Raw genomic sequence first — 27,016 nt, 5'->3', positions numbered from 1 at the left:
GATGATGATTATAACAACAACAACAACAACAACAACTCCGCCATTGCCGGTCCCAAGCCCGGATGAGAAAGGAGGAGGGTTGGGGTCAGGTTGACAACCTGGCCCCATTAAAAAAAACCCGCCAACCGATACAATATGGTGAAAGACACGAATAAAAATTCTATACCGCATCGGTCGTCGCGTGGGTTAACAAGGGCCGCGGCGGATGTTGGGGTCCCTGGGCATCCGTCGACAAGTGGGCTACAAGTGGACCAGCCAACAAAACGACAAAAATATAGTGCAGATGAAAACCGTGCCATAATGGCCTGTTACTACAACTCAGAGCCAGAAAAAAGAGGCTATTTAAAGAGAATGTATGAATTATGGAAGGAACATGAAAAAATTGTGACATACCAGACTTAAAAATCGAAATTCAACGACTATGGCACAAACCAGCAGTGGTAATTCCACTGGTAATTGGCACACTGGGTGCTATTCCAAAAGCACTGGAACTACATTTAAAACAGTTAAAAATTGACAATATGCTGATATGCTGACTCTGTAAACCGCTTAGAGAGGGCTGAAAGCCCTATGAAGTGGTATATAAGTCTAACTGCTATTGCTATTGCTATTGCTATGTTCTTAAACTACAGCGAAGAAATGATACAGCAATCAGCCTGCATCAAGGATACACCTTCTCTGAACGTCACTAATTTACCTGCAAAGACAAAATACAGGAGGACCACGACTCATGACGACACTTGAACCCAAAATCTATGTTGCTACTGTAAGTGAGATAGTTCACTGAGCTTTGCACAATTTTATGAGCTTTCTTGCCACTGGTAGTAAGTGAATCATTGCGATTCATAAGTTAGTAATGTGGTTGTGAAGTGACTCTGGCTTCTCCCTTCACTTTGCTTGTCAGAGGGTCACAAAAGGTGATCGCATGACCTTCATCAATACGAGCCAGTTACCAAGCTGCTGAATTTTTGATCCCATGACCATGGGGTCGTATGCTGCAATGGTTGTAAGTATGAAAAACAGTCATAAGACGCTTCTTTTCAGTGCAGTTGTAACTTCGAATGTACACTAAATGAACTCTTGTAAACTGAGGACCACCTGTGGAAGCCTCTTCTTTTGGTTATGGAATGGCTCCAGATACTGATAGAGCCCCCCCCCCCAATCTGGTTAAGAGCCAAGGTGGCGCAGTGGGTAGAGTGCAGTACTGCAGGCCACTTCAGCTGACTGCTATCTGCAGTTCGGCGGTTCAAATCTCACCAGCTCAAGGTTGACTCAGCCTTCCATCCTTCTGAGGTGGGTGAAATGAGGACCCGGATTGTTGGGGGCGATATGCTGACTCTGTAAACCACTTAGAGAGGGCTGGAAGCCATATGAAGCGGTATATAAGTCTAACTGCTGTTGCTATTAAACCTATGTTGTCTTTCTCACTTTGACAAAAGTGAGTTCAATTAGTGATGGTCTTGGAAAAGGATTGAAGAAATATGGGAAGCCACGTGCTTGGAAGTTCTAAGTCAGTGGTGGGATTCAATTTTTTTTACTACCGGTTCTGTGGGCATGGCTTGGTGGACATGGCAGGGGAAGGATACTGCAAAATCCCCATTTGCTCCCAATCAGCTGGGACTCAGGAGGCAGAGAATAGATGGGGCAGGGCCAGCCACAGGTGGTATTTAGCGGTTCTCCGAACTACTCAAAATTTCCGCTACTAGTTCTCCAGAACTGGTCAGAACCTGCTGAATACCACCTCTGTTCTAAGTGTGTTCGGATTCAGGGATCCAATCAAATGTTTTACCCGAAGCTCTTTTATTCCTGGAATCAATGTCAGCTGGAAAATATATTTAGCCCGGCACAAAAGATCACATCAAAAGATAACATCAAATGCATATTGTATTGACAAATTTGTAGTAGAATTATCTAATGCAGGTTAAGTTGCATTAAGCAGAATTTCAATAGTAAGATTTGGAGATGCTCCAAATTTTGAAATCGCATCCAATCTATAACAGTGTGATGCCCTTCAAATAAATGCCAAACATCCTAGCCCGTATGCACAAAAGAGATGAATCATGATGTTGCACACAATAGCACACACAGACACAATGATGAAAAGTCCTCTCAAAGTGGAAGATCACCTCCAGGGCAATGCAAAGAGGGAGGCATGCAGGTCATAATTCAATAGACTTGCAAGTTACAGGCTGTTATATTAGAACAAAATTCAATTTCCCAAGCTTATGTTTATATAACCAGTTTTCACCCTTTATGGCTGTAAATGCATGCTGTAAAATAAATACATTTGTGATTGTAACTCAAGGGTGAAAATTCACTGCCGACACCCACCAAAACACTATTTGTGGCTTTTTTGTCACACAGAAATTGTGCTGAAATTTGGTAGCGAAGTGCCCAGATTTCAAGCAGCAATTTTATTTTACAGAATGAAAAGTGGAAAAGGAAACATTGGGTTTTTTTTTCTCATTTTAAATTTTAAAACTTCTAATTTTAAATTTTTTTTATTTTAAATCTTGTCAGGTATGTAAAGTTGCAAATTGTAAGTAAGGCGGTCTATAATTTTGATTAATAAATAATAACATAAAATAAATTGCTTTTTTCAGGCTGATTTTGGACTCTCGTTCTCTTTTGCATTCTCTCTCTCTCTCTCTCTCTCTCTCTCTCTCACACACACACACACACACACACACACACACACACACACACACACAAAATTCCAAAGATGGAAATAGGAGTGGAAGGCCTCTTGCAAAGCAAATCATGCCATACCTACTTTTAAAAATGTCCCAACCTATTTATGTTTGACAGGTAAAGTTGGATGGGTTCTATTCTTACTTCTATTCCCCATGTGGTGGTGCATGGTTAAACTGATTCTGCCCACTGCTAGGAGTTCAATACTGACTGGTTGAAGGTTGACTCAGCCTTCCATCCCTCTGAGGTGGGTAAAATGAGGACCCAGATAGTTGAGGGCAATAGGCTGACTCTGTAAACCACTCAGAAATGCTGTAAAGCACTATGAAGTGATACATAAGTCTAAGTGCTATTACTATTACCAAACCACCAGTATTTGGTCAAATACTGTATTTTTCAGAGTATAAGATGCACCTTTTTCCCTCAAAAAAAGAGGCTGAAAATCTGTGTGCGTCTTATACACTGAATACAGTGTTTTTTGCCGCCCAAAACCCCGCCCCTTCAAAAATGGCTGTGCATTGCCTTTAGGAAGCTTTCAGAGTGCTCCAGGGGGCTGGGGAAGACAGAAATGAGTGAAATATGGGCTGTTTTTTTGCTCAATTTCCCTCCCTCAGCTCCCAGGAGCACTCTATAAGCCTCCTAAAGGCTATTCATGCCCTTTTTTGACAGAAAAGGGGGCCATTTTCAGAAAAAAACGGGCTGTTTTTGGGAGGTCTGCAGAGTGCAAAACCTTTTCTTTTTTCATTTCCTCTTAAAAATCTTGGTGCGTCTTATACTCCGAAAAACACGGTAGTTTATTTCTGATCTTCCAACAATGTTGCATCCCTAGGTGGCCCTCTGTAGTTCCTCCCGCCTCTTTTATAAATTACAAAATGAGGATAATTTTCCCAGGGAGTGTAGGAAGGAGGACCCAAGGAAGAAGGTAGATTTCATTAGCACGCTGAGATCTAAAGCCAAAGAGTTACTTCTATTACCCAGCACATATTATCTCCACTTGGCTTCCTTTAAGGTGACTGTATATTGACATTCAACCTCACACTTATATACACAAGCAGAGTAGAGACCCATCATGCCAAGGAATGGATTTCTCTTCCATTGCCGTAAGACAAATTAAATGGATCCCACTTTTGAGGGTCTCATGATGCTTCTGGGGATGGCCACAATAGCACAAGCAACAGCAATGCAATAAAAAAAATAGTAACAAATAAATGAACTGAATGTCAACACTCACTGAATTAGTAAATAGCTAATGAAATTTAGTCTATTAGCAGATGATATGATCCCCAGTGGATCAATGTTGCTATTTTTCTTTCTGCAAGAAAACATTGTGCACACAACAGACCTGTAAAAGGTTTGCTCCGTTGCAGCGTGCAATTTTATCTAAGCGCTGATAACTTTTTATACATGAATGAACAAACAAGACTTGGCTGCTTCTTCCATCCATCTTCCTTCCGTGCATGTCAGCTCATGTGTCCACGTGTCTCCAGCAAGTGGAGACCGAGTTAAATATGAGAAATATTTTCCCGAAATAGCTCCTGTCAGATTCGCTTTCAACGAAGCAATGGCATTTTTCTCTAGAATTTTTTTTTTAAAATACCCCTGCCAAAAAATAAAACAACCGGGGACTATCTGGTATGCAGAACTGGTTAAATTTCCACACACTTCTATATTAAGTCCTAAGCCCTGAACTTTCCATGAACTATTTTTTTTTTAAAGCACTGATTGAAATTTAACGTGCTGTAAATTATGTGTTTCCCGTTTGACTAATAGCGAGACTGATTTGTTCTCTTATTTGAATAAGTTTTAAAGTCAGAACTAATTCATCCCTGAGTTACTGCAGGTGATAATTTATGCTTAAGGACAATCCTCCCTTCCATCCAGATCTTTGGAAGAAAAATCATGGATCTGCATCTCTGAGTCCTTGTTTAAATAAAACTGAAGCTTCTTGGAGTAGAAATACAGGCTGGGCTGAAACGCCTCTTAAAACTTTCCTGTAAGAAACTTTGGTCACCTCTGGTCAGAAAAACATTTATGTATTTTGGCTCTTTATACCAATGTGTCAGGGGTGGGTTCCTGCCAGTTCTAACCTCTTCTATAGAAGAGGTTCCACAAATCTACAGTCCCATTTAGAACCGGTTCCAGCTCCCTCCCCTCGCCCGTGGGATAAAACCTGCAAGCAAATTTCTTCATCTGACTTTGGTACTGTAATTTTCTAACTTTCATCCTTGCAGAAATTATTCATCTGGTTTCAGTAATGGGCTAACTTTCACCCTTGCAGAGTATCTAACTTCTTTATGTTTCGGTACATGTGCATTCCCACACTGTTAGGAAGCAGGGAGTCGGGAGTTCAAGTTTCAGGTGTACGTTTGTTTCTCTGTTTTGCTTTGTTTGTTTGTTTGTTTATATTGGTCACACACAACCTGAGGGGAGCCTGGGATTTACAGTTTTGTTTCATGTACTTCAGTGGTGGGATTCAGCCGGTTCGCATCTATTCGGGAGAACCAGTTGGTAACTTTCTAAGCAGTTCGGCGAACCGGTTGTTGAAAGAAATCTCATTTTGTTTTTTTTCCACTTTACAGGGCTAATCCTGTAAGGAAGGCAGGAAGGAAACATTCTGGTGTTGTTTCTAGCCTCATCTTTATTGCCCTGCTTACAGAAACTGCCTCTCCGGTTAACCCTTATTACATTGTAACAGCTAAGGTGAAGCGCCCATCGACGTGAGTGATGGTGAGTTGGCCATGCCCACCCGATCACATGACCACCAAGCTACATCCATCCAGCTGGGTTTACTTGGAGTGCAAGCCTGCTGGTAGGTGAGCTGGGTTTTTTTCTTTTATTTTTTTAACGTATTTTAAAATAATATTTTATTTATTGTGCATAGGATTTTTTAAAATTCTGTGTGGAATCTTTTTTAAAATTGTCTTAGACTATTTAAAAAAAGATTCTATCCAAAATAAATTGAAGTGAAAGCATGTTTAAAAATCTGCTGCTTGGGTAACAGTCTATCTTCCATATTAATCTACCCAGGCCTTGTGCTCTGGAGAGGACACTCCAGCTTTGCATGCAGCATTGAAAGACACTCGCTCGGAGGGCTGGGGCAGAGAGGCAGTCCCGGAACCAGCGAAACCTGCGGGTTGGTCAGGGGACAGAATGTATCTGCCCTCCGTGTGGAAAGACCGTTGGCTTACCTGAACGGTCGTTCTCGGGGCACTGCGAAGAGAGCCCAAATGCTGGGTTAACACAGCCTATCTGCCCTTGGACTGAGTGATGATTTTCTTGACCACGCCTCCCTTTGCCTGCACATGCTCAATTCGAAAACGAAGGAACCGTCCTGTAATCAATTACAGTCAATACAGCCACATCGTTCAAATACAAACACCCGGGTGGGTTTGGGCTCTCTTCGCAGTGCCCCGAGAACGACCGTTCAGGTAAGCCAACGGTCTTTCTCCAGTGCACTGCTCAGAGAGCCCAAATGCTGGGACATGCCCAAGCTATTGAGTCCCAGGGTGGGGAAGCGCCGAAGCCTCTGGCATTTCAGCCACTCTTTGTAATACTCTTCTGCCAAAGGAGGCTTCGGCTGAGGCAAAGGTGTCAATCTTATAGTTTCTAATAAAGGCCGTGGGGGAAGCCCAGGTGGCCGCTCTACAAATGTCTAGGATAGAGGCCTGGGTTGCCCAGGCTGCAGACGTTGCAGCGCTCCTGGTGGAGTGAGCGGTGATTCTTCTCGGAGCCGTCTTGCCCTGGTGCTCATATGCCAGTTTGATGCAAGCACGTAACCAACGTCCCACAGTGTGAGAGGAGACCTTGCGGCCCAGGGACGCAGGGAGGAAGGAGACAAAGAAAGCCTCTGACCGGCGGTGGTCCTTTGTTCTCTTTACATACGTGCGCACGGCCCGTCTCACGTCCAGCTTGTGCCACTCACGCTCCTTAGGGTGAGAAGGATGGGGACAGAAGTTGGGCAAAATAAGTTCTTGAGTCCTGTGAAACAGGGAGTTAATTTTCGGAGCAAATGACGGATCAAGTCTCAATATTACTCTGTCCGGGTGAACTACGCACAAATCCTCCCTGACAGAGAGCGCAGCAAGCTCGGCTACCCTGCGAGCGGATGTAATGGCCACCAGGAAAGCGGTTTTGATGGTGAGGTAGCGCAGACTGGTCTTTTTCAAGGGCTCAAATGGGGCTTTGGTCAGGGCCTTAAGCACAAATGGAAGATCCCATGACGGATACCGGTGAACAGTTGGAGGGCTGATGTTCGCTGCTCCCTTGAGAAAGCTCTTGATCTGGGGAAGCTGACTCAGCGAGCGAGAGGAGCCCTTTGCCAGGATGGTAGACAACGCTGCAACCTGGCGTCTGAGGGTGCTGACTGCAAGGCCCTTATCCAGACCCTCTTGCAAAAAGTCTAGGGTCTGGGGGATCGAGGCTGAGGAGGCCTCTATGTTCCTAGTCTTGCACCACCGTGAGAAGGCGGCCCAGGTGGCATCGTAGATTCTAGTCGTAGAGGGCTTCCTGGCCGCTTGGATTGTTCGAATGACCTGGTCAGAGAATTTTTGCTTCCTCAGGAGCTCCCCTTCAAGTGCCAAACGGCTAGCTGCAGCCACTGGGGCTCCGGATGGGTGATGGCCCCCTGGCTGAGGGCAATCTTGTCCCGGGGGATTCTCCAAGGTCTTTGAACTGAGAGGCTGACCAGGTCTGCGTACCAGGGCCTTCTGGGCCAGGAGGGAGCCACCAGAATGAGGTCTGCCTTTTCGGTCAGGAGCTTGTTCACCACTTGAGGGATGAGCGGAAGTGGAGGGAAGGCATACAGAAGTCCCTGAGGCCACGCTGACCTCAGAGCATTTGTTCCCTCCGCCTGGGGCGAGTGGTAGCGACTGAAGAAGCGTGGGAGCTGTGTGTTGTTGTGTGTGGCAAACAGGTCTACCTGTGGCTTGCCGAACCTCCTCACGATCTGCTGGAACAGGTCCGGGTGCAGGCGCCACTCCGAGTGGTCGATGCGTTGGCGGCTCAGCCAGTCTGCTTCCCGGTTGCTTACGCCGGAGATGTGATCTGCACTGAGAGAAGCCAGATGACGTTCTGCCCACCTGCCCAGCGCTTCTGCCTCGAGCATGGGGGCCTTTGATCGAGTGCCCCCTTGCCGGTTTATGTGCGCTTTTGTCGCCACATTGTCTGTCATCAACAGTACATGAGCCCCTCTTACTAGAGATGCGAACTTTCTCAGCGCTAGGCGAGCTGCCCTCAGTTCCAGCCAATTGATGCTGTGGGCGGCCTCCCTCTGAGTCCATCGGCCTTGGGCTAGGTGGCCCTGACAGTGGGCGCCCCACCCCAGGAGGCTGGCATCCGTGGTGACAACTAGTCTCTCCGGCTCCTTGAACAGGCAGCCCTTCCTGACTGCCTTGGACCTCCACCATGCCAGAGACCGGATCACCTTTCGTGGGAGCCGAACCCGCCTGAGTGAGTTGCTGTTCCTGGCCCTCTGCACTGGCAGCAGAAACCACTGCAGCTCCCTGGCGTGAAGGCGAGCCCAGGGAACCACCCCCAGGCACGAGATCATTATCCCTAGGAGCTGGGACAGCTGAATGATGGGTACCGACCTGGCAAGGCTGCAGTGCTTCACTCTGCGTCTCAGGTTCGACAGCCGGTCTGGCGAAAGAAATACCTGGCAGGAGGTGGAGTTGATGACCGCACCCAGGTGCTGTATACAGGTGGATGGTCGGAACTGGCTCTTCTCCATGTTGACAGAGAAGCCATGGTACTGCAGGGTCTGCACAGTTAGAGAAACATCGCGGTGTGCCTGCTTGGTGGTGAGAGAGTGAATGATTATGTCGTCTAAATAACATTCCAGACGAACCGGATGGTTGCGGAGATGAGCCGCTAGCACTGCCAGAATTTTGGTGAATGTTCTGGGCGCAGATGATAGCCCGAAGGGAAGAGCCCTGTACTGGAAATGCTTCCCTTCCGCGTAGAACCTCAGGAACCGCCTGTGGGCCACATGGATGGGGACATGCAGGTAGGCCTCTTTGAGATCTATTGATGTCAATAGGTCCCCCTCCCTCACACAGCCCAGGATGGAGTGGAGTGACTGCATCTTGAACCTCTTGTAAGCCAGATGCTGATTTAGGCTCTTGAGGTCCAAGATGGCCCTCCACCCCCCTGAACTTTTGGGCACTAGGAAGAGGATCGAATAGAAGCCCCTCCCCTGCTGATCCCTGGGGACTGGCTCTATCGCCTCTATCTCTAGGAGATGGCAGATTTCTGCCCTCATGCGTTCCCTCTTTTCTGGGTTCCTGGGGGTAGGACAGCGGATAAACTTTCTTTGGGGAAAGGATAGGAAGTCCAGGAGAAGGCCCTTGCGAATGGTGTTGAGGACCCACTTGTCCGATGTTATCTCCTCCCACCTGTCGGCATACAGCCGTAGCCGACCCCCGATGGGGGGATCCCTGTGACCGTCACTTTCCCTTACGAAAGGGCCGGGATCCACCACTGTTGTTTCCTCCTCCTCGGAATGGTCTCCGAAAGGAAGACTGGGATTGGTTGGCACGAGCCCCGAAGGATCTGTCTTGGTGCCTATCCCCCCCTGCCTGAAAGGGCCTCTGATAGGAGGAAGGGTGAGAAGATTGCCCTGTTTCCTGGCTCCTGTAGGGTCTCTTACGAAAGGACCCCGCCCCTTTCCGGTCACCCCTTTTAAAGGTTGCCGGAAGGATCTTGCGTTTGTCCTTGGTTTCGGTGACAAACTTGTCCAGGGCCTCTCCAAACAGAAAGCCCCCTTTAAATGGGGCCGATGCCAGCTTCCATTTAGCCTTCATTTCGGCCTGCCAGTGCCTGAGCCATAGGAGGCGGCGGGAGGTGATATTGGAAGCTAGAGCTCTGGAAGAGAATTTTGCTGCTGTCAAGGTGGCATCCGCCGAATACTCGACAGCGGTAATAATCTTGGTTAGCTCATGGCGCCACCTAGATTTCCTTGGCGGGGGTCTGGACCTGAGTTGGCGCAGCCAGAATAGGGTGGCCCTAATAAAAAAGGAGGCAGAGGTGGATGCCTTGATGGCCCAGGCAGACGCCATGTGTGTTTTCTGACATGCCTTTTCTGACCTCTTATCTTCTGCCTTAAGTCCCTCTAGGAGCTCAGCTGGCAGATTGGAATTGGAAGTTAGAGACACGACTGGGGCATCTACTTCTGGGAATTTGAGGATTTCCTCCATTTTATCTTCTACTGCATATAGAGTTCTATCCCCCCCACTGGGGTTGGTCAGGGTGCCTGGCTGTAGCCACTGGCGCTGTACCACGTCCATAAATAGGTCTGGCACAGGAATAACCTCGGGGGTTTCTACTGTCTCTTTGAACAACCCATGCTTAAGATCCTTGGAAGTGGAAGCCTGAGAGGCCTCAGGTCTGGAAGTGGGGCCTAACTCTGTGGCCGTCATGGCTTTGTGCAAGATAGACTTGAATAATGACGGTTGAAACAGGCCAGAGAATTTTGGCTTGTCAGGGGTGGGGTTTTCGTCTTCAGAAAGGGCGAAAATCTCCCCTTCTTCCTGCTCAGAACTTGATAACCCAGAGTGAGAGGGGCTTGAAGATGGGGAGGAGGATACAGGCTCCTTAGAGGTGGAGGCCCTAGGTTTGCGTTTCTCCTTTGGGGCCTTGCCCTTGCTAGAGCCCTTGCGCTTAATGCCTTCAGCTATCCCTTGGGAGATGGCTAAGGCAATTACCTCCCTCATTTCATCCGAGAGAGCAGAACTTTTCCCCCTTTTTTTCTTTTGCTTACTGGGCCTGCGCTGGCTAGGCCTGCCTGAGCTGGATCCACCCTTCCCAAGGGGGGAATTCTGGACAGAATCTCGTTCCTCTCCGATGGAGGAGCTAGGGGAGTCGGGGTACCCCCAAGATGCTTCAGGAGATGGATCCCTGGATGCATAGTTATCCCCAGACAAGAATTCACTGTCCCCGGGGGATTGGGCCTCACGATCAGGGGAAGCTGACTCCCTGCTGCGACGGTCTGGGCTAGGTTCTGGCTGAAGGGGCCTTGAAACCTCCCTGGGATCCACTGTGGCTCTTGGAGAAGACCTTTCAAGTGAGCCTTTGTGCCCTTTGCCTTTATTTACAGAGGGATCCAGCTTGCAGCGCTTGCTGGAGGGCCCCACCTGATCCCCTAAGGCCTCCCTGCATTCCTCAGCCATTTCAGGTCCCCACGAGGCCTGGGAGATAGCTGGAGCTGGGATGGGCACGCGCTGGCCTTTGCAGTCCAAAAGCGCTGGCAGAATCTCCAGGAGGGAAGGGCCGCCTTGGGGTCGGATTTCCTTCCTCCCACCGCCCTCGGTTCCCCGAGACTTAGCTTATTTTCCGGAGGGAGGGGCTAGCTGGCTTCCCAGACTAGCCCCCAGCCTCCCCGCGGTGTTCTGCAGTCGTTGAGGGCTCGCTGAAGCTCCGTTGGCTGGCTGGGCTCTTCTTGCTGCCTTGTTCCTCGCACGCTCTGAGCTCTGCCGCTCTGCCCGGTGAGTCGGAGCGATCCAAAATGGCGGGGGGTGCGCACGCAGCCGCTTCCCGCTCTTTCCAGCCCTGAAGGTGTGCGAAGGCTCCAGCCGTCGCTGCTGTTGCCGGACAAAATGGAGCAGGCGAGGGAATCCCAGCAATCCGGCTCACCTGCTTTAGAGCCTTCTCAGAGCCTTGCTGGACTTTTCCTCCCCCTGGGACGCCCCTGTTCCAACAGGGAACTTGGTTTATCCCACTAACTGCTCCCTTGCTAGCCAGCCCCCGCTGTGCAAGCCTTTTCAACCCCCTGCAGTGCTTGCAATTAGCAACAGCAGGGAAAAACCGGCAGCCCTTCTCTTAAAGCGACGGAAGCCTCACTGGAGGCAAATAGACAGACCTGATGTAGAAGCGTGATTTCCTCTATCTGAGAATTTAAACGTGGTCCAAATTGGGAAACTTTTTCCAGCCTTTCTGCTCTTAGACTGGAGCTCTCCCAAAACAGCCCTAACTCGGGCGGACTGAGTTTTCGAATTGAGCATGTGCAGGCAAAGGGAGGCGTGGTCAAGAAAATCATCACTCAGTCCAAGGGCAGATAGGCTGTGTTAACCCAGCATTTGGGCTCTCTGAGCAGTGCACTGGAGAAGGGATTGCCACTCTCGAATTGGCCTTTTTTAGGTACGCCAGATGCTGTGTTAGGACCCCTTTCCAGAGCATGATACCATAGTCTTTTGAGACTGAAGGTTGCCAATGATTTTGCATGTTGTTGTTGTTGTTGTTTTTTGTTTACTAATTACAATTATGTGGCCTTCGAGCAAAACAGAGACTAAAAGGAAATGCTTTCAGGTCATTTCATTTTAGAAACCTGGCACGGAGTACACCGAAGCTTCTCAGGCCAATCCATATTGCCTTTGAGGGGAAATCTTCCTAGAGTCGTGCCAGGCTCATCGACTTGTTTGGTAGCATGGCCCAGAGTCCAACAGTGAATGTGGTACATCTGAAACTTTTCACTCTTGTCATTTACCCTCCAAAGGAAGGGCAGAAAAATATTTGTTAGGAAGCAACTGCTGTTGCCTAAATTATAGATCCTGAGATGCCTAGTTCTCTCTTGCCCTCTGGTGGGCTTGTCTACAAAGTTATATACATTCAAAGATAACCCTTCGTATGTACTAAACTGGCCCCCCGCCCCTTACTAAACTGATCCACGCCGCTTATGTTCTACACTGAAGCTGATTTATGAATCGTGACAGCCATTTCCATACCACAGAACCAACTCCATCAAGAATCACAAAGCTTAGAATTGAAATTGGATTGTCAATTCTGTATATATATATATATATATATATATATATATATATATATATATATATACCAGTGGTGGGTTTCAAATTTTTTTAGAACCTCTTCTGTAGGGTGTGGCCTGCTTTGTGGGAGTGGCTTGCCAGCCATGTGCCCGGGTGGGAGTGGCTTGCCAGCCATGTCACTCGGTGGGCCAACTTGTAAAAATGTGGTGAAACTCACTTAACAACGCTCTTGCTTAGCAACCAAAATGTTGGCTCAGGAACTCTGGCATTTGAAGCACGCAAGTCTTAAAGCTGTCAAGTTACAAGACCCTTGCACCCCTCACCCTTTAGAAAAAAAAACCCCAGGGGTGTTCAAACTTGACAGCTTTAAGACTTGTGGACTTCAACGCCCAGAATTCCTCCTCCAGTCATGTTGGCTCAGGAATTCTGGCATTGAAGCACCCAAGTCTTAAAGCTGTCAAGTTACAAGACCCTTGCACCCCTAGCCCTTTAGAAAAAAACCCCAAGGGTGTTTAAACTTGACAGCTTTAAGACTTGTGGACTTCAACTCCCAGAATTCCTCCTCCAGTCATGTTGGCTCAGGAACTCGGGCATTGAAGTGTGCAAGTCTTAAAGCTGTCAAGTTACAAGACCCTCGCACCCCTAACCTTTAGGGGAAAAAAACCCCAGGGGTGTTCAAACTTGACAGCTTTAAGACTTGTGGACTTCAACTCCCAGAATTCCTCCTCCAGTCATGTTGGCTCAGGAACTCGGGCATTGAAGTGTGCAAGTCTTAAAGCTGTCAAGTTACAAGATCCTCGCACCCCTAACCTTTAGGGAAAAAAACCCCCAGGGATGTTCAAACTTGACAGCTTTAAGACTTGTGGACTTCAACTCCCAGAATTCCTCCTCTCGCTCTTCATCTTGATGTGCGGATGGGCGGGGGAGGGAGCTGGAACTGGAGTATTTTCAACAGATATAGCAAGAAAATGGGAAGAGACAAAGGGACTTCCAGACACCATTTATTTTTCATTTCAATTCAGAATTTTATCTCCAGTGACCATAGTAATTCACGTTCAAGTCCTTAATTAAGTCTACCTTTTGATAACCCACCTCATTAAAGGCTTACTATAATTTGTCTATGTGATACTGTCACAAAGTTAATTCAGACCGAGAACAAGGAGAATATTTTGGAAAATCTACACAAATCTAGTGCTAGTTTACGTGATGAATGTGCGTGTACATATTTTGTTTTTAGTTATGAAGAGTGTAACAACTGCATTCCTTTATCAGTAGTACATTTCAGTAAGATTGCATATTTTAAAAATTAGTTTGTCCATATGAAAAACTATTTATTGTCTTGCATGTGCCTTATAGCAATAGCAGTAGCAATAGCAATTAGACTTATATACCGCTTCATAGGGCTTTCAGCCCTCTCTAAGCGGTTTACAGAGTCAGCATGTCCCCCAACAACAATCCGGGTCCTCATTTTACCCACCTCGGAAGGATGGAAGGCTGAGTCAACCCTGAGCCGGTGAGATTTGAACAGCCAAACTGCAGAACTGCAGTCAGCTGAAGTGGCCTGCAGTGCTGCATTTAGCCACTGCGCCACCTCGGCTCTATGCTTCTCACTTGTTCAGAAAATATTAACATCTGTTTTCTATGGGAGATTTTGATTCTGATAGTCATTGACAATAGTGTATACACAAAGAGCTATAGGAAATGGAAGTGATTTTTAATCAAACGCAGAGCAGCTTTGGCAACTTCTTCTTTAGGAGGATTGGCATCAAGGATATGACATGTTGGATTTTCCATTCTTCTGTAAGACTCTTCAACTCTATTAAAAAAAAATAGCATTACCAAGTGTAGAAAACTTTGCATTCATACTAAGAGCCAAGCCAAGCCAAGCCATACTAAGAGCCAACCAAGAACCTACAAGACCGTCTCCTGCCACATACCTCCCTTAGACCAATGGGATGGACCTTCTCCGGGTGCCTTCAGCAGGTCAATGCCGGCTGGCGGCGCCTAGGAGTAGGGCCTTCTCTGTTGCCGCTCCGGCCCTATGGAATGAGCTGCCCCCAGAGATCCGGGCCCTCCCCAACTCTCATGGCCTTTCGCAAAGCCATTAAAACCTGGCTTTTCCGGCAAGCCTTCTGATTGGGTGTTTGTTGTGTTTCTTTTTTAACTTTGTGTGTCCTATTGTTTTTAAGTTCTTTTAATTTCTTTTTATTCTGTAAGCCACCTGGAGTCTTTCAGGATTGGGCGGCATAGAAACCTAATAAATTCAATTCAACTGCAAAACTTTCAGTGTAGTATATACTTCAGAAGCCATGAACTGTGATTTTAAATGCTTCCCTGGAAGGATTCAGCTAGCCATTAATCCAAAATAAAGCAAACCGACATGTCATCCCAGGTTGTCCGAAAAGGAAATATTTTTTAATAAGGGCTTGCAAAAGCTTTAATTTTAAGCTTTGATCTGAAAGGGAGCCAAATTGTCTACTTGGAACTGAATGCACCAGTTAACTTCAAATCAACTCAAAGATTCCTTGAAGTTGTATACATATTCACAGGCACAATTATTAAAAAGAATCAGAGCTTGGCTTAGTTTTTGTATTTCAAATATTTGGATATATTATGGAGTCCACCTAAGAAGCCAAGATTTCACATACAGTGCTGTACTCCAGCTTCAATTACTATGGAGCACAATTTATGTCTAAAAACACAAAGGCTTATCTGGCTGAAGCGGTTACTATTTAAAGCTAGTCTACTTAGTATTTTAGGACCCCTCCCACAAGGCAGCAGACCCTGAAAAGTGCAATGTCACACATGTACCCTTCTAAGGGTCTTTTTGTCCACCAAAACCAGTGTCAGGGTTCCAAGTAACACCCCTAATGAAAGAAGACTCCAAGGCTCGAGTTTCCTCAAAGTTCCATTTTATTAGAGATGTCATATTGCCACATCTGGGAAACCCCGAATCTGAAAGCTTCCAGGTTTTGCCCACCCAAATCAAAGTTCAAGACCCTCCCCAGCACCCACATGTCCATCACATGGGCCAATCAGGCACCGTCCCAACTGGAGATGCCTCTCAGTCACATCACTCCAGGTGCAGGGCGAGATGGCCTTGACTCTCTGAGAAAGGAATGTTATTTAGACTATATCTCTCCCATACTCCATATAATCCCCCCTCCCATTTTCCCACAGTAGAAAAATGTGGCAGGCTTGAATGCCTAATGCAAAAGATGTCTTCCAGGCCTGACAACTGTAACTACTGCAATGCACTCTACATGGGGCAGCCCTTGAAGAGTATTTGGAGACTTCAACTCGTCCAGAATGCAGCCGCGCGAGCGATTGTGGGTGCACCTCAGTACACCCATGTTACACCTATCCTCCGCGAGCTGCTACCGATCAGTCTCTGGATACGCTTCAAAGTGCTAGTCGTCACTTATAAAGCCCTTCATGGTATTGGACCTGGGTACTTGAGAGACCGCCTGCTGCCAATTACCTCCCACAGACCCATTAGATCGCACAGGGTTGGCCTCCTCCAGGTTCCGTCTACTAGCCAATGCCATCTGGCTACTACCCAGGGGAGGGCCTTCTCTGTGGCAGCTCCGGCCCTCTGGAACGAACTCCCCGCAGGGATTCAGACCCTCACCTCTCTCCAGGCCTTCCGGAAAGCCGTCAAAACCTGGCTTTGCAGGCAGGCCTGGGGTTGATGAGTTCCCTCCCCTCTCGACTTGTGTGGTTGCGTGATTCTTGCTTATTTTCATTATCTGTATTCTGTTCTATGTTTCCCCTTTTCCCCTTTTGAGTTGTTCGCCGCCCTGAGTCCCTCCCGGAGAAGGGTGGCATACAAATAATAAAATTCAGTTCAATTCATTTCAATAACTTCTCCAAAATCTGTTGGGGGGGGGCGAGTGGGGCTTGAAGCCAACCTCTTCTAGGCACTCCCCGAAATGGCTATGGAGAGGTCAGAAAAGACCAGGTTTTGTTAATTATGATTGGCTTTCCCAGCTGCACAAATTCATTTATTTAACTCAGTGTTTTTCATGCTGGCTGGGGAATTCTGAGAGTTGAAGTCCATACGTGTTAAAGTTGCTGAGGCTGAAAAAGACTTTCTCTGATCCCTTCCCTGCACGTAGCATTCACAGTAGCCAATAAATCTAAACCTACAACTATGAGATATAAAAGCATTCATCACAATGAGCCTCTTTGTTTTGTTAGGAGGCAAGTGGAATTTTTCCTGCCTGCTTTTATCCTATACATTGCTACCATTCTTTGTGGTTCAACCTTAATTGTTTAATTTAGTTTAGTTTAGTTTAGTTTTGGTTTATTTGTATGCTGCCCTTCTCCAGGAGGGACTCAGGATGGCGAACAACTCAAAGGGGAAAGGGAACATAAACAACAGTACACATAATTAAAATACACAAGAGTCATACAGCCATACCAGTCGAGAGGGGAGGGGAACTCATCAACCCCAGGCCTGCCGGCACAGCCAGGTTTTAACGGCTTTTCGGAAGGCCTGGAGAGAGGTGAGGGTCCGGATCTCTGCGGGGAGTTCATTCCAAAGGGCCGGAGCTGCCACAGAGAAGGCCCTCCCCCGGGTAGTAGCCAGATGGCATTGGCTGGTGGACGGAACCCGGAGGAGGCCGACCCTGTGAGATCTGACAGGTCTTTGGCAGCAGATTGGCCTAGCTTTCCCAAGGTTAAGGTTCTGAAATAAGTAGAAATTCAACAACCTTTTTTTTCCTAGAAGAAAAAAAGAGGATGCCATCTGCTGATATTGACAACCAGTACATAACTCTTCCCCAAGATATTCATAATTAATTTCCCATAATCAACCAACCCCCATTACACTTTTCCTTTAACCTAAAAACAGCAAGATTTTCATGGTTTGCTAATAAGGAATATAGTGGCACCCCGTTTGGGATTTTAGGACGCACTTTTGACGGAAGGCATCGTTCGTTTCCAAATCCACCTCTTCTCTGGTTTTCTCGATCCCACGTCCCCGTAGCCTCCGGGTTCTTTCTTCGGGGCTAACAGTCAACAGCAAGACCATGTCTGGACTCAGAAGGTCATCAGGCCAGTGATACACCAGGTGATGAGGTGGAGGAAGGTTTCGCACCTTCCCCGTTATTTCAGTTGCAATTGCGTACGCTGCTGTGCTGTGCCAATATCTGTCCAAACAGAGGCATTAGTGTGAGTTATCTATGATTCTTTGCTTCTAGAACCATCAATTTCTGCATATGAAATGAACTGAACTGTGAAGATAACTCTGCCACCCACCAAATGGTCCTGGGGAAGGATGGGCTGGGTTCAGTGGTGGGTTTCAAAATTTTTTAGAACTTCTTCTGTAGGTGTGGCCTGCTTTGTGGGAGTGGCTTGCAGGCAGCTGTTAAACAAATATCACATTAAAACACTTTCCTACAATTCACTTTCGTTTTGTCAGTTAAAAAAAATGAGACATTCTGTGGTTCACTAAGTTTGGGAAATTAAAGTATTGAACAGATCAGGCAAGGTATTTTTTAATTTTATTTATTTATTTAGAATATCTATATTGTCGCCTACTCCCACATGGGGACCCAAGGTCTATCTGTATTTTGACCTATCTGTATCTTACTCATATAGATGCCAATATAATAGTAATACTGTACCAAACTGTATATAGTTACCTTTTTCATGACTGAGGAAAAAAATAATTTGGATGGATTATATATTTTAGAAACAAAAGTGAACTCTGCATTCTCAAAAGAGATCTAAAAATTTACCACTTTTAAAAATAATTTGAAAAATAATTTGAAAATCTTAAAGACTCCAAAGGAGCCAAATTCAAGGTATCAGCTTAAGAACCATTATCACTTCCTATTTCTATCTATCTATCTATCTATCTATCTATCTATCTATCTATCTATCTATCTATCTATCTATCTTCTATCTATCTTCTATCCATCTATCCATCCATCTATCCATCTATCCATCTATCCATCTATCCATCTATCCATCTATCTATCCATCCATCCATCCATCCATCCATCCATCCATCCATCCATCCATCTATCTATCTATCATCTATCTATAAATGGCTATGTGTGTGTGTATGTTTCAGCATAATTCTGGAACCCCTCGAGCAATTTCAACCAAACAGGGTACACAGATTGCTTACTCTCTAGAAAAAAATACTGTGGGGGGTAAGACATACCTAACACCCCTTGGGGGAGGGTGTTCTGTTAAGATACAGCCTGTTGGGCCTTAAAATGGCTTCTACTGTACTGCCGTAAAATGGCTTCTACTGTACAGCACAGTGGAATTGCGCTAGTAACGGCTTCACAGTACTCCACAAGGGGGCTCCCTCTGGTAAAGGGGAAAATCCAACATTAGAAATTACGTTTGGTCCAGACTTTTCCCCCCTTATAAATAAATATGGGCAATGCTGGGTTATCAGCTAGTCTTTCATAAAATACTAGAAACACAACTTGTACAATTAACAAGGCAGCACATTCTTCAATGAAGGCACTTTATGTTTGTTGAGTCCCTGATGCTCTCTGAGCTCGGTTGTTTTCTTGCAAATGTTTCATTATCCAACTACGTAACGTCATCTATGCAGGTAAATGTTGGGTTGCTCCCTGTCTACATGGAGCAGCTTGTGCAGCCAGTTTTGAAACATTTGCAAGCAAACAGCCAATCTCACAGAGTCCCAAGGTTCATCTCCGAGCTATATATATATTTTTCCCCCACTGGAAACGCTTCGTTTTTGCAAACCTGTCTAGAATCACTGGAGACTTAGAGGATTCTTTGGCTGCTTCAGAAGCCACAATGTAGTTAGTCAGTGCATAGAAGGCTCTGCGTATGAGCGGCGGTTCATCATCAAAAATCTTCCGCCACTGTCCAACGCACGATGGAGGAGTCCTCAAGAGTACGGCGTTCAGGGAGTCTTTCAAAAAATGGGTCACGGTTGTTTTGCCTACATTTGGTACAGGAAAGAAAGTCACCCTTAGTTATGACACAACAGGGGAATCGATCGAATTTGCAAGAATTTAGATTAGGTCATTGGTATCATAGGCAATAATCTACCGTGTTTGTATCTCTCCTTGTCTTAGCTGCAGATAAAATAAAATTTTGTGGAGAACTATCAGCCATTCTCTTGGCGCAGTGGTTAGAATGCGGTATTGCAGGCTAATTCTGCCAACTGCCAGCAGTTCGATCCCAACTGGCTCAAGGTAGACTCGGCCTTCTCTCCTTCCGAAGTCGGTAAAATGAGGACCCAGATGGTTGGGGGCAATAGGTTGTAAACCACTTAGAGAGGGCTGTAGCGCACTTATAAAGCCCTTCATGGTATTGGACCTGGGTACTTGAGAGACCGCCTACTGCCAATTAGCTCCACCAGACCAATTAGATCCCACAGACTAGGCCTCCTCCGAATTCCATCCGCTGGCCAGTGTCGACTGGTTACTATCCGGAGGAGAGCCTTCTCTGTGGCTGCTCCGACCCTCTGGAACGAACTCCCCGTGGAGATTCGAACCCTCACCACCCTCCAGGCCTTCCGCAAAGCCCTTAAAACCTGGCTGTTCAGACAGGCCTGGGGCTAAAGAACTATTGCCCCCCGTCTCGAATTGGTATGACTGTTGTATTTTAAATTATGTATTGTTTTGTGTTGTTTTAATTTTCTGTTTGTATCCCCCTTCCCTGGTTGAGTTGTGAGCCGCCCTGAGTCCCCTTCGGGGGGGGAAAGGGCGGCATATAAATAACATCAACATTCAACATTCAACTGTGAAGCAGTATATAAGTTTACGTGCTATTGCTAGTTGCTGTGACTTGAGGAAGAAGAGGTGAAGATGGAATCCTCTTACTTCCTTAGTCACACTGCCTCATAACTGCCACCAATCCTGCTGTGAAGAGATGTTCACGAAGGCAAGAAGCAACTTTCTTGGACCTGCACTGAATGAAGTGGGATTAAGATAGATAGGATTTAAACTTCACAAAAGGGTTTAATCCACTATTTGCACGAATCCACCGGCCTCACTCACAAATCACACGTTCTACTAAGCCATAAAATGATCTGTTTGGTTTAATATGCACTGTGCATCCCATCGTGGTTTTTAACAAACTATAACTATGTTCAAATTCAGCCAGTTGGGCATTATTCAATAAACCATGGTCAAAGAAACTAATGCAGGAGTAGAATGCTATTACCTAGATATTGTTATAAACAGCAAGCATTGGATGAATTATTAAACAAGGTGGAAAATAATGCTTAGTCACCTGGCATTACATATGAACTAAAACAGATTAATTTATATCAGCCTTTCTCACTCTGTGCCCTTACATTATGTTGGCCTACAATTTCTGTGATCCTCACAAGAATGGCAAGGGAATTCTGAGAGAGGTAGAAAGATGGATTTGCAAGCTATATTTGATCCATACGCTGTCAGCTACACAACCCTGCCATATGACAAAGATTTCTGTTTTCTACTAACCTGAACATCTGTTTACTAATCCTCAAATTACAATCAAACACACTTCACTTCTATTTAATTGTTGCCATTTTGTTTTCTTGCTAATTTGGACACTCTAATGCAGTGTTTCTCAACCTTGGCCACTTGAAGATGTCCGGACTTCAACTCCCAGAATTCCCCAGCCAGCATTCGCTGGCTGGGGAATTCTGGGAGTTTAAGTCCGGACATCTTCAAGTGGCCAAGGTTGAGAAACACTGCTCTAATGACCTCCAAAATAACTAATCACTTAAAAACAATTCTGGCCAGTGTGTCAATTGCATCCGTTTGTTCGTTTATTGTTGTGATGCAACTACAATTTATTTATTTTTAAAAAGATCCATAATTCTCAAGCCTGGTGAAAGGGTTCTAAGGGCAGTGGTAAAAAAAAGTAAACAATTACGCAGAGTAGCTAAACTGCTGGTATTTTTCAACGGGAAGAATTAATTTTTGATCCAAGTTAAGCCAATGTATTCTATTTACAAATTGAGGTCCTATTCATCAGCATCCGCAACAAATCAGGATTGCATGCCTGATTGTCAATCCACATACCCATTAGGAAGATATATTGTTGGTTACACAAAAAAGGAGATACTCCAGTCCCTCCCCACCGCTGAAGAGAGAAAATAATTGGCCTTTTAAGACAAAGGGAAGAACTCTAGTGGACTGTTGACTGAACTTGGAAAAAGCATAGGGGCCACCATCCTTTCCCCAGCTTTTGATTGTCAAGAGGCTTCTGAGTGCAATTTAAAGTAGTTGCACTAAACTATAAAATCTTAACACAGTTATCCTAGACTGTGTGAATGATCTTGAGGAAAGAGGGGAAGAGATGCTGCCTAGGAAACAGTCAGACAAGAGAACATGTTAATGTCCTCACTTGTCTGCTCTTAAACTTGATTTTTATTTTTATTTTTAGTTTTAAGATGTTGCACAAGCCCTGCTTTCAGTTCAGTGTGTTATGCGAACCCACAAAGGCAGTTGATTTGATACTATATGACAGTGACGGCTAACCTTTTTCTAAAGGTGTGCCAAAATTGTGTGCATGTTATTGCATGCGCGAGTATGCCCCACCCACGCACGGGGGGGGGGTTCACCCTCCCCAGGCTCCGGAGGCTTTCAGATTCAGATTCAGATTCAGATTTAGTTTATTTGTATGCCGCCCTTCTCCGGGAGGGACTCAGGGCGGCGAACAACTCAAAAGGGGGAAAAAGGGAACATAAAATACGATACACATAATTAAAATACACGAAAATCACACAGCCATACAAGTCAAGAGGGGAGGGGAACTCATCAACCCCAGGCCTGCCGGCACAGCCAGGTTTTGATGGCTTTCCGGAAGGCCTGGAGAGAGGTGAGGGTCCGAATCTCCGCGGGGAGTTCGTTCCAAAGGGCCGGAGCTGCCACAGAGAAGGCCCTCCCCCGGGTAGTAGCCAGGTGGCATTGGCTGGTGGACGGAACCCGGAGGAGGCCAACCCTGTGTGATCTAACGGGTCTTTGGGAGGTAATTGGCAGCAGGCGGTCTCTCAAGTACCCAGGTCCAATACCATGAAGGGCTTTATAAGTTACGACTAGCACTTTGAAGCGTATCCGGAGACCGATCGGTAGCCAGTGCAGCTCGCGGAGAATAGGTGTAACTTTCCTGAAGTCTGGGGAGGGCTAAAGCAGCCAAAAATTATCTGGCCAGTGGACACATGCGTGATGGGAGCTGAGGGCTGCCGTGCCGGCAAATATGGCTCCGTATGCCACCTGTGGCACGTGACCCGACAAATGCGTGCATGACAAAAGCGTGCCGACGAAACCGCGGTGCGAAAACCACGACGTCATCAACACGCCCACAACAGCGCGCCGACAGAAGTGCAATTTAAGTTAAGGGTTAGGTTCAGGGTTAGGTTTAGAGCATGCTTCTGTCGGCGCGCTGTTGTCGGCACGCTTCTCCGGTCATTCGTCGGCGCAGTTTAGAACTTGCGGTTTTCTCGCCGCGGTTTCATCGGGCACGCTTTTGTCGTGCGCGCTTTGGTCGGTGAACCCTGTGGCACACACATGCCATGGGTTTGCCATCACGGCTATATGAAATGTGTCAGTCAAAGAGCAGCTTATGCTTTCCTAAAAATATGTCTTTTTTCTTACCTGTTGCATCTAGTCCTTCAATAACGATTAGAGGAAAGTTTCCTTTCTTTGGATGTTTAGGACACTTATCCATGAGTTCTAGAACCAGTCTGGATTCAGGAATTATTGAAGTGCACTGTAACGAGAAGACACATGGATTCTTCTAAGGCAGTGTTTCTCAACCTTGGCAACTTGAAGATGTCCGGACTTCAATTCTGGGAGGTGAAGTCCACAAGTCTTAAAGTTGCCAAGTTTGGGAACCATTGCTTTATAGGTTACTATTGAAGTTAGAAACAAGAGAGCCACCTCTTCCTCTTAAACTAAGGAAATTTAGGCTACTCATTTTGGTAAACTCATCCAGGAGATAAATTGGCAGGCATTATAGAAATCAGGTTGATTCACCCAGGTTTCAATGCAAGAAATTCTCGAGAAGATTTTATATCATTAGCACTTGATTCTGGGCAGATTGGCACCTGTATATATTATTCTTCCAAATATTGGATAAGTTGTCTTTACTTCACTTGTAGTAATCATGCAATAAAGTTATTTATTGTGGGTGGGGGACACAAAATCATTATTTAAAAAGAATTGTCTATAACTCAGAGTTACTGAATTTATTTTTGAGACTAAGTACAAAATGAGAAATGTAAACTACTTAATTTTAGCAGCTAAAATAATTGCCCAAATATTGGAAACAAATAAGATAACTGACTAATTAAGGTGTGGATTAACAAGACATCTTCAATTGCCATGTTGGAAAAAGGTTATAGATACAGTGAAAATACACCAGATATAGGAACTACAATTCTATCAAATTTGATGAATATTATATTTAATTTCTGTTGCAATAGAAATACCGTTGGTAAAGCTTTTTGATATATATATTAACTATCAACATATATATATTGTCTATCTTATTATCAGGTTTTAAAATAAGCTTCTACAAAAAAACATTATTTATGTGTGTGTGCGTATACATCACAAATTTATGTCAGTTACTTGATAGTTCGATAACTAAAAACAAAAACCCTCCTGAAATTTAAACAAGCATCATTAAAAGTCACATGTTAATATAATTATTTCATATATGGTGTTCCATAAGGAGTTCCTGAATGTAATTTAGTGCCTTTTCTTCAAATAGACATGAATGAATCAACCCAGGTGAAAATAATATACTGGGGGGTATGGGGGTGGTGTTATTTCTGGTGCCTTTGAATAAGTTTTTGGCTCCTAGAAATTGTCTGAAGCTTACTTGGCAAGATTTTAGAAATGGTGTTATTTCTGGTGCCTTTGAATAAGTTTTTGGCTCCTAGAAATTGTCTGAAGCTTACTTGGCAAGATTTTAGAAATGGCTTGGCCTTGTCTCCTTTCCAGAGCTGAGAAAATGTGACTGGCAAAAGGTCATCCAGCTGGCAGAAAGAACTAGAACTCAAGTCTTCCGTCCAGATGTCTTAACACTATAGGTAATCCTTGCTTTACGCTTGCAATGGAGCTGGCCCCATTCCAGCTGAAAGTCATCATGAATCTAAGGTAGGGTCATTCACATGGCCAACCCAATTTTATGACCCTTTTTACAGCGGTCATTAAGCAGCCACTGTGGTCATAAAGCAACTACTACCACGGTCGTTAAACAGCCTCCACAAATTTAAGCCAACACATTGTTTGCTATGGGTCATTCTTGTGTAAAATTGGAAGGGGAAAAATGGTCTCTCATAAAAATGTTGTAAATCACAGGAATGTGATTACAGGACATTGTAAAACATTTTAAATATGAGCCAGTGGCCAAGTATTCATCATGCGGTCCTGAGAGGGAGCAGCCATGGGAACTGGGTCATACATTCTTTGGGGGAGCGATGTAACCTCAAACAGTCGCTAAGCAACGAGCCATAAGTCAAGGACACACCAAACAGGCTCTCATAATGTATTGCGAAGCATACAAAAAGTCAAGCAATCAAAAACAAGAGAGACAACTTTTAGCTTTACAACAGAGTCAGAGCTGGTCTCCCTGTGACTGGCCCTACTTTTGTGGCCATTATGAAGCGAATGCCACAGTCGTTAAGCGAACCTGTTATTTGCTGTGGGTTGAGTTTGCTGAAAACTCAAGAGAGCCGAGGTGCCGCAGTGGTTAAATGCAGCACTGCAGGCTACTTCAGCTGACTGCAGTTCGGCTGTTCAAATCTCACCGGCTCAGGGTTGACTCAGCCTTCCATCCTTCCGAGGTGGGTAAAATGAGGACCCGGATTGTTGTTGGGGGCGATATGCTGACTCTGTAAACCGCTTAGAGAGGGCTGAAAGCCCTATGAAGCAGTATATAAGTCTAACTGCTATTGCTATTGCTGTCTGTCTGTCTGTCTGTCTGTCTATCTATCTATTCTATCTATATCTATCTCTCCCTCCCTCTATATCTATCTCTCCCTATCTATCTGTCTGTCTGTCTGTCTGTCTGTCTGTCTAACTGCTATTGCTATTTAAAGTCCACAAGTCTTAAAAGTTGCCAAAGGCCTCTGTCCTCACCACTTACTTCTTCCAGCACTTGTCGGGCAGCTTCCCGAGACCTGAACACGGTGTCGCCCAGGTGGTGAGGAACCGCCGGGTGGAACTCCGCTTCTTCGGCGGCCACCACGTTGGCTCTACCCAGCAGCTGGCTCTCCTTCCCCGCCCCCTGGAAGCCCCACCAGGTGCAGCCCAGCCGGCCGCCTTCGCCTTCCTCGTACACGCACAGGTGAGCCGGGAGCGGCAGGCCCCGCAGGAGCTCGTCCAGAAAGGCCCGCGTCTCCGGCAGCCCCCGCTCGTCCTGCACCAAGAAGCCCTTCTCCAGCAGCGCCCCGCCGCGCCCGTAGCACAAGAGCGGCAGGACGCGGCCCCGAGCGCCCCAAGGCGCCTCCTCCAACCGGCGCTGCAACGTCCCCTGCAGCCGGGCAGCCCGGACGCGCTCCGGCGGGTTTGCAGCCACGGGGACGCCGAAGGAATAGCATCTGCCCGGAGGGGGAAGGAAGCAGGCGGGCTTGGCGCGGTGGGCTGGCTGCTCTCCGGCGCCGCTCAGGGCGAAATAGGCTCTCTCCGCCCCTGCCGGTCCGGCCACGAAGAAGCGCTCCAGCCAGCCGGCTTGGTTTGCGGAGAGCAGCCGATCCATGGCTAATGGGAGCAGCCGAAGGGAGCCGGCTGACTTACGGGGCGGCATGAAGAGAAACGGAACCGGGAGCGAACGGGTGGACCGAAACCCACGCCCGGCTTTGCTGTTTTACCGCCAGGGGGAAAAGGGAGAGATCGGCGGAGAAACGAAAGCTTAAACCGCCCGTCGGCGACTTTGCATCGGGAAACCGAAACTTAACCCGGGAGAAAGTTAGGATTGAAGAAACCCCGTGCAAAAGTGAAGCGGGGAACGCTATGAACAAAAAAAGGGAAACCGAGAGGATTTGGGAAATGAAGCCGGTGACTTCCACCAAAGTGAAAGTTTTGTGAAAGTTTACGGAGGGCTCTGAGCGCCTCTGATAAATTTGCCTTTCGTTTGTTTTGAAGAAGGGAGGAAAAAAGGGGGTTGGGATCCGAAGCAAATGCAAATAAATTCAGAAGAGAACAGAATAAAATAGAATAAGAGCAGAGCAGAATGGAATACAATAGAATAGGAGTAGAGTAGAAAAGAGCAGAACAGGATAACAGAATTGGAAGGAACCTCGGAGGTCATCTAGTCCGACCCCCTGCTCAAGCAGGAGACCCTACACCAGTGGTTCCCAATGTGAGGCCCACGCCCCACGGGGGGGGGTATTTTTAATGGGGGCAACAAGGTTCAAATTGCCCCCATTAAAAATACCCCCCTCCCCCGTGGGGCGGTGGGCCCCACATTGGGCCTCTTGTTTAAACTTGGTTTAAACAAGAGCCGAGGTGGCGCAGTGGGTAGAGTGCAGTGCTGCAGCCACTTCAGCTGACTGCTAACTGCAGTTCAGAGGTTCAAATCTCACTGGCTCAAGGTTGACTCAGCCTTCCATCCTTCTGAGG

The 27,016-nt window shown here is 46.3% G+C and overlaps 2 protein-coding genes across 3 annotated transcripts; both read right to left on the bottom strand.

The window, feature by feature from the left end:
• Window positions 1-6,037: 6,037 nt before the first annotated feature.
• Window positions 6,038-9,947, bottom strand: LOC148042408 (uncharacterized). Of its 2 annotated transcripts, none has more exons than XM_087702745.1 (2): window positions 8,280-9,947; window positions 6,038-7,734 (listed from the first exon to the last, which is right to left on the bottom strand). In XM_087702745.1, exons 1-2 carry the CDS (start codon window positions 8,948-8,950, stop codon window positions 6,183-6,185), a joined length of 2,223 nt encoding a protein of 740 aa, XP_087558871.1. In that variant the 5' UTR covers window positions 8,951-9,947; the 3' UTR covers window positions 6,038-6,182. The 2 variants fall into 2 exon arrangements, with proteins under 2 accessions (XP_087558871.1, XP_087558872.1); XM_087702746.1 differs by having other exon boundaries at window positions 6,038-7,739; window positions 8,280-8,526.
• A 3,492-nt stretch (window positions 9,948-13,439) lies between these two features.
• On the bottom strand, window positions 13,440-26,216 carry CMPK2 (cytidine/uridine monophosphate kinase 2). The gene is made up of 5 exons (XM_087702729.1): window positions 25,542-26,216; window positions 23,042-23,156; window positions 19,185-19,386; window positions 17,369-17,602; window positions 13,440-14,265 (listed from the first exon to the last, which is right to left on the bottom strand). Exons 1-5 carry the CDS (start codon window positions 26,199-26,201, stop codon window positions 14,142-14,144), a joined length of 1,335 nt encoding a protein of 444 aa, XP_087558855.1. The 5' UTR covers window positions 26,202-26,216; the 3' UTR covers window positions 13,440-14,141.
• Window positions 26,217-27,016: the final 800 nt, after the last annotated feature.

This window comes from Thamnophis sirtalis, unplaced genomic scaffold (genome assembly GCF_051295495.1).
Source record: "Thamnophis sirtalis isolate CommonGarterSnake01/CBP01778 unplaced genomic scaffold, rThaSir2_p1.2 scaffold_16, whole genome shotgun sequence".
NCBI lineage: Eukaryota > Metazoa > Chordata > Lepidosauria > Squamata > Natricidae > Thamnophis > Thamnophis sirtalis.
The sequence above is the reverse complement of the archived record's forward strand: the minus strand, read 5'-3'. Positions and strand labels throughout refer to the sequence as shown.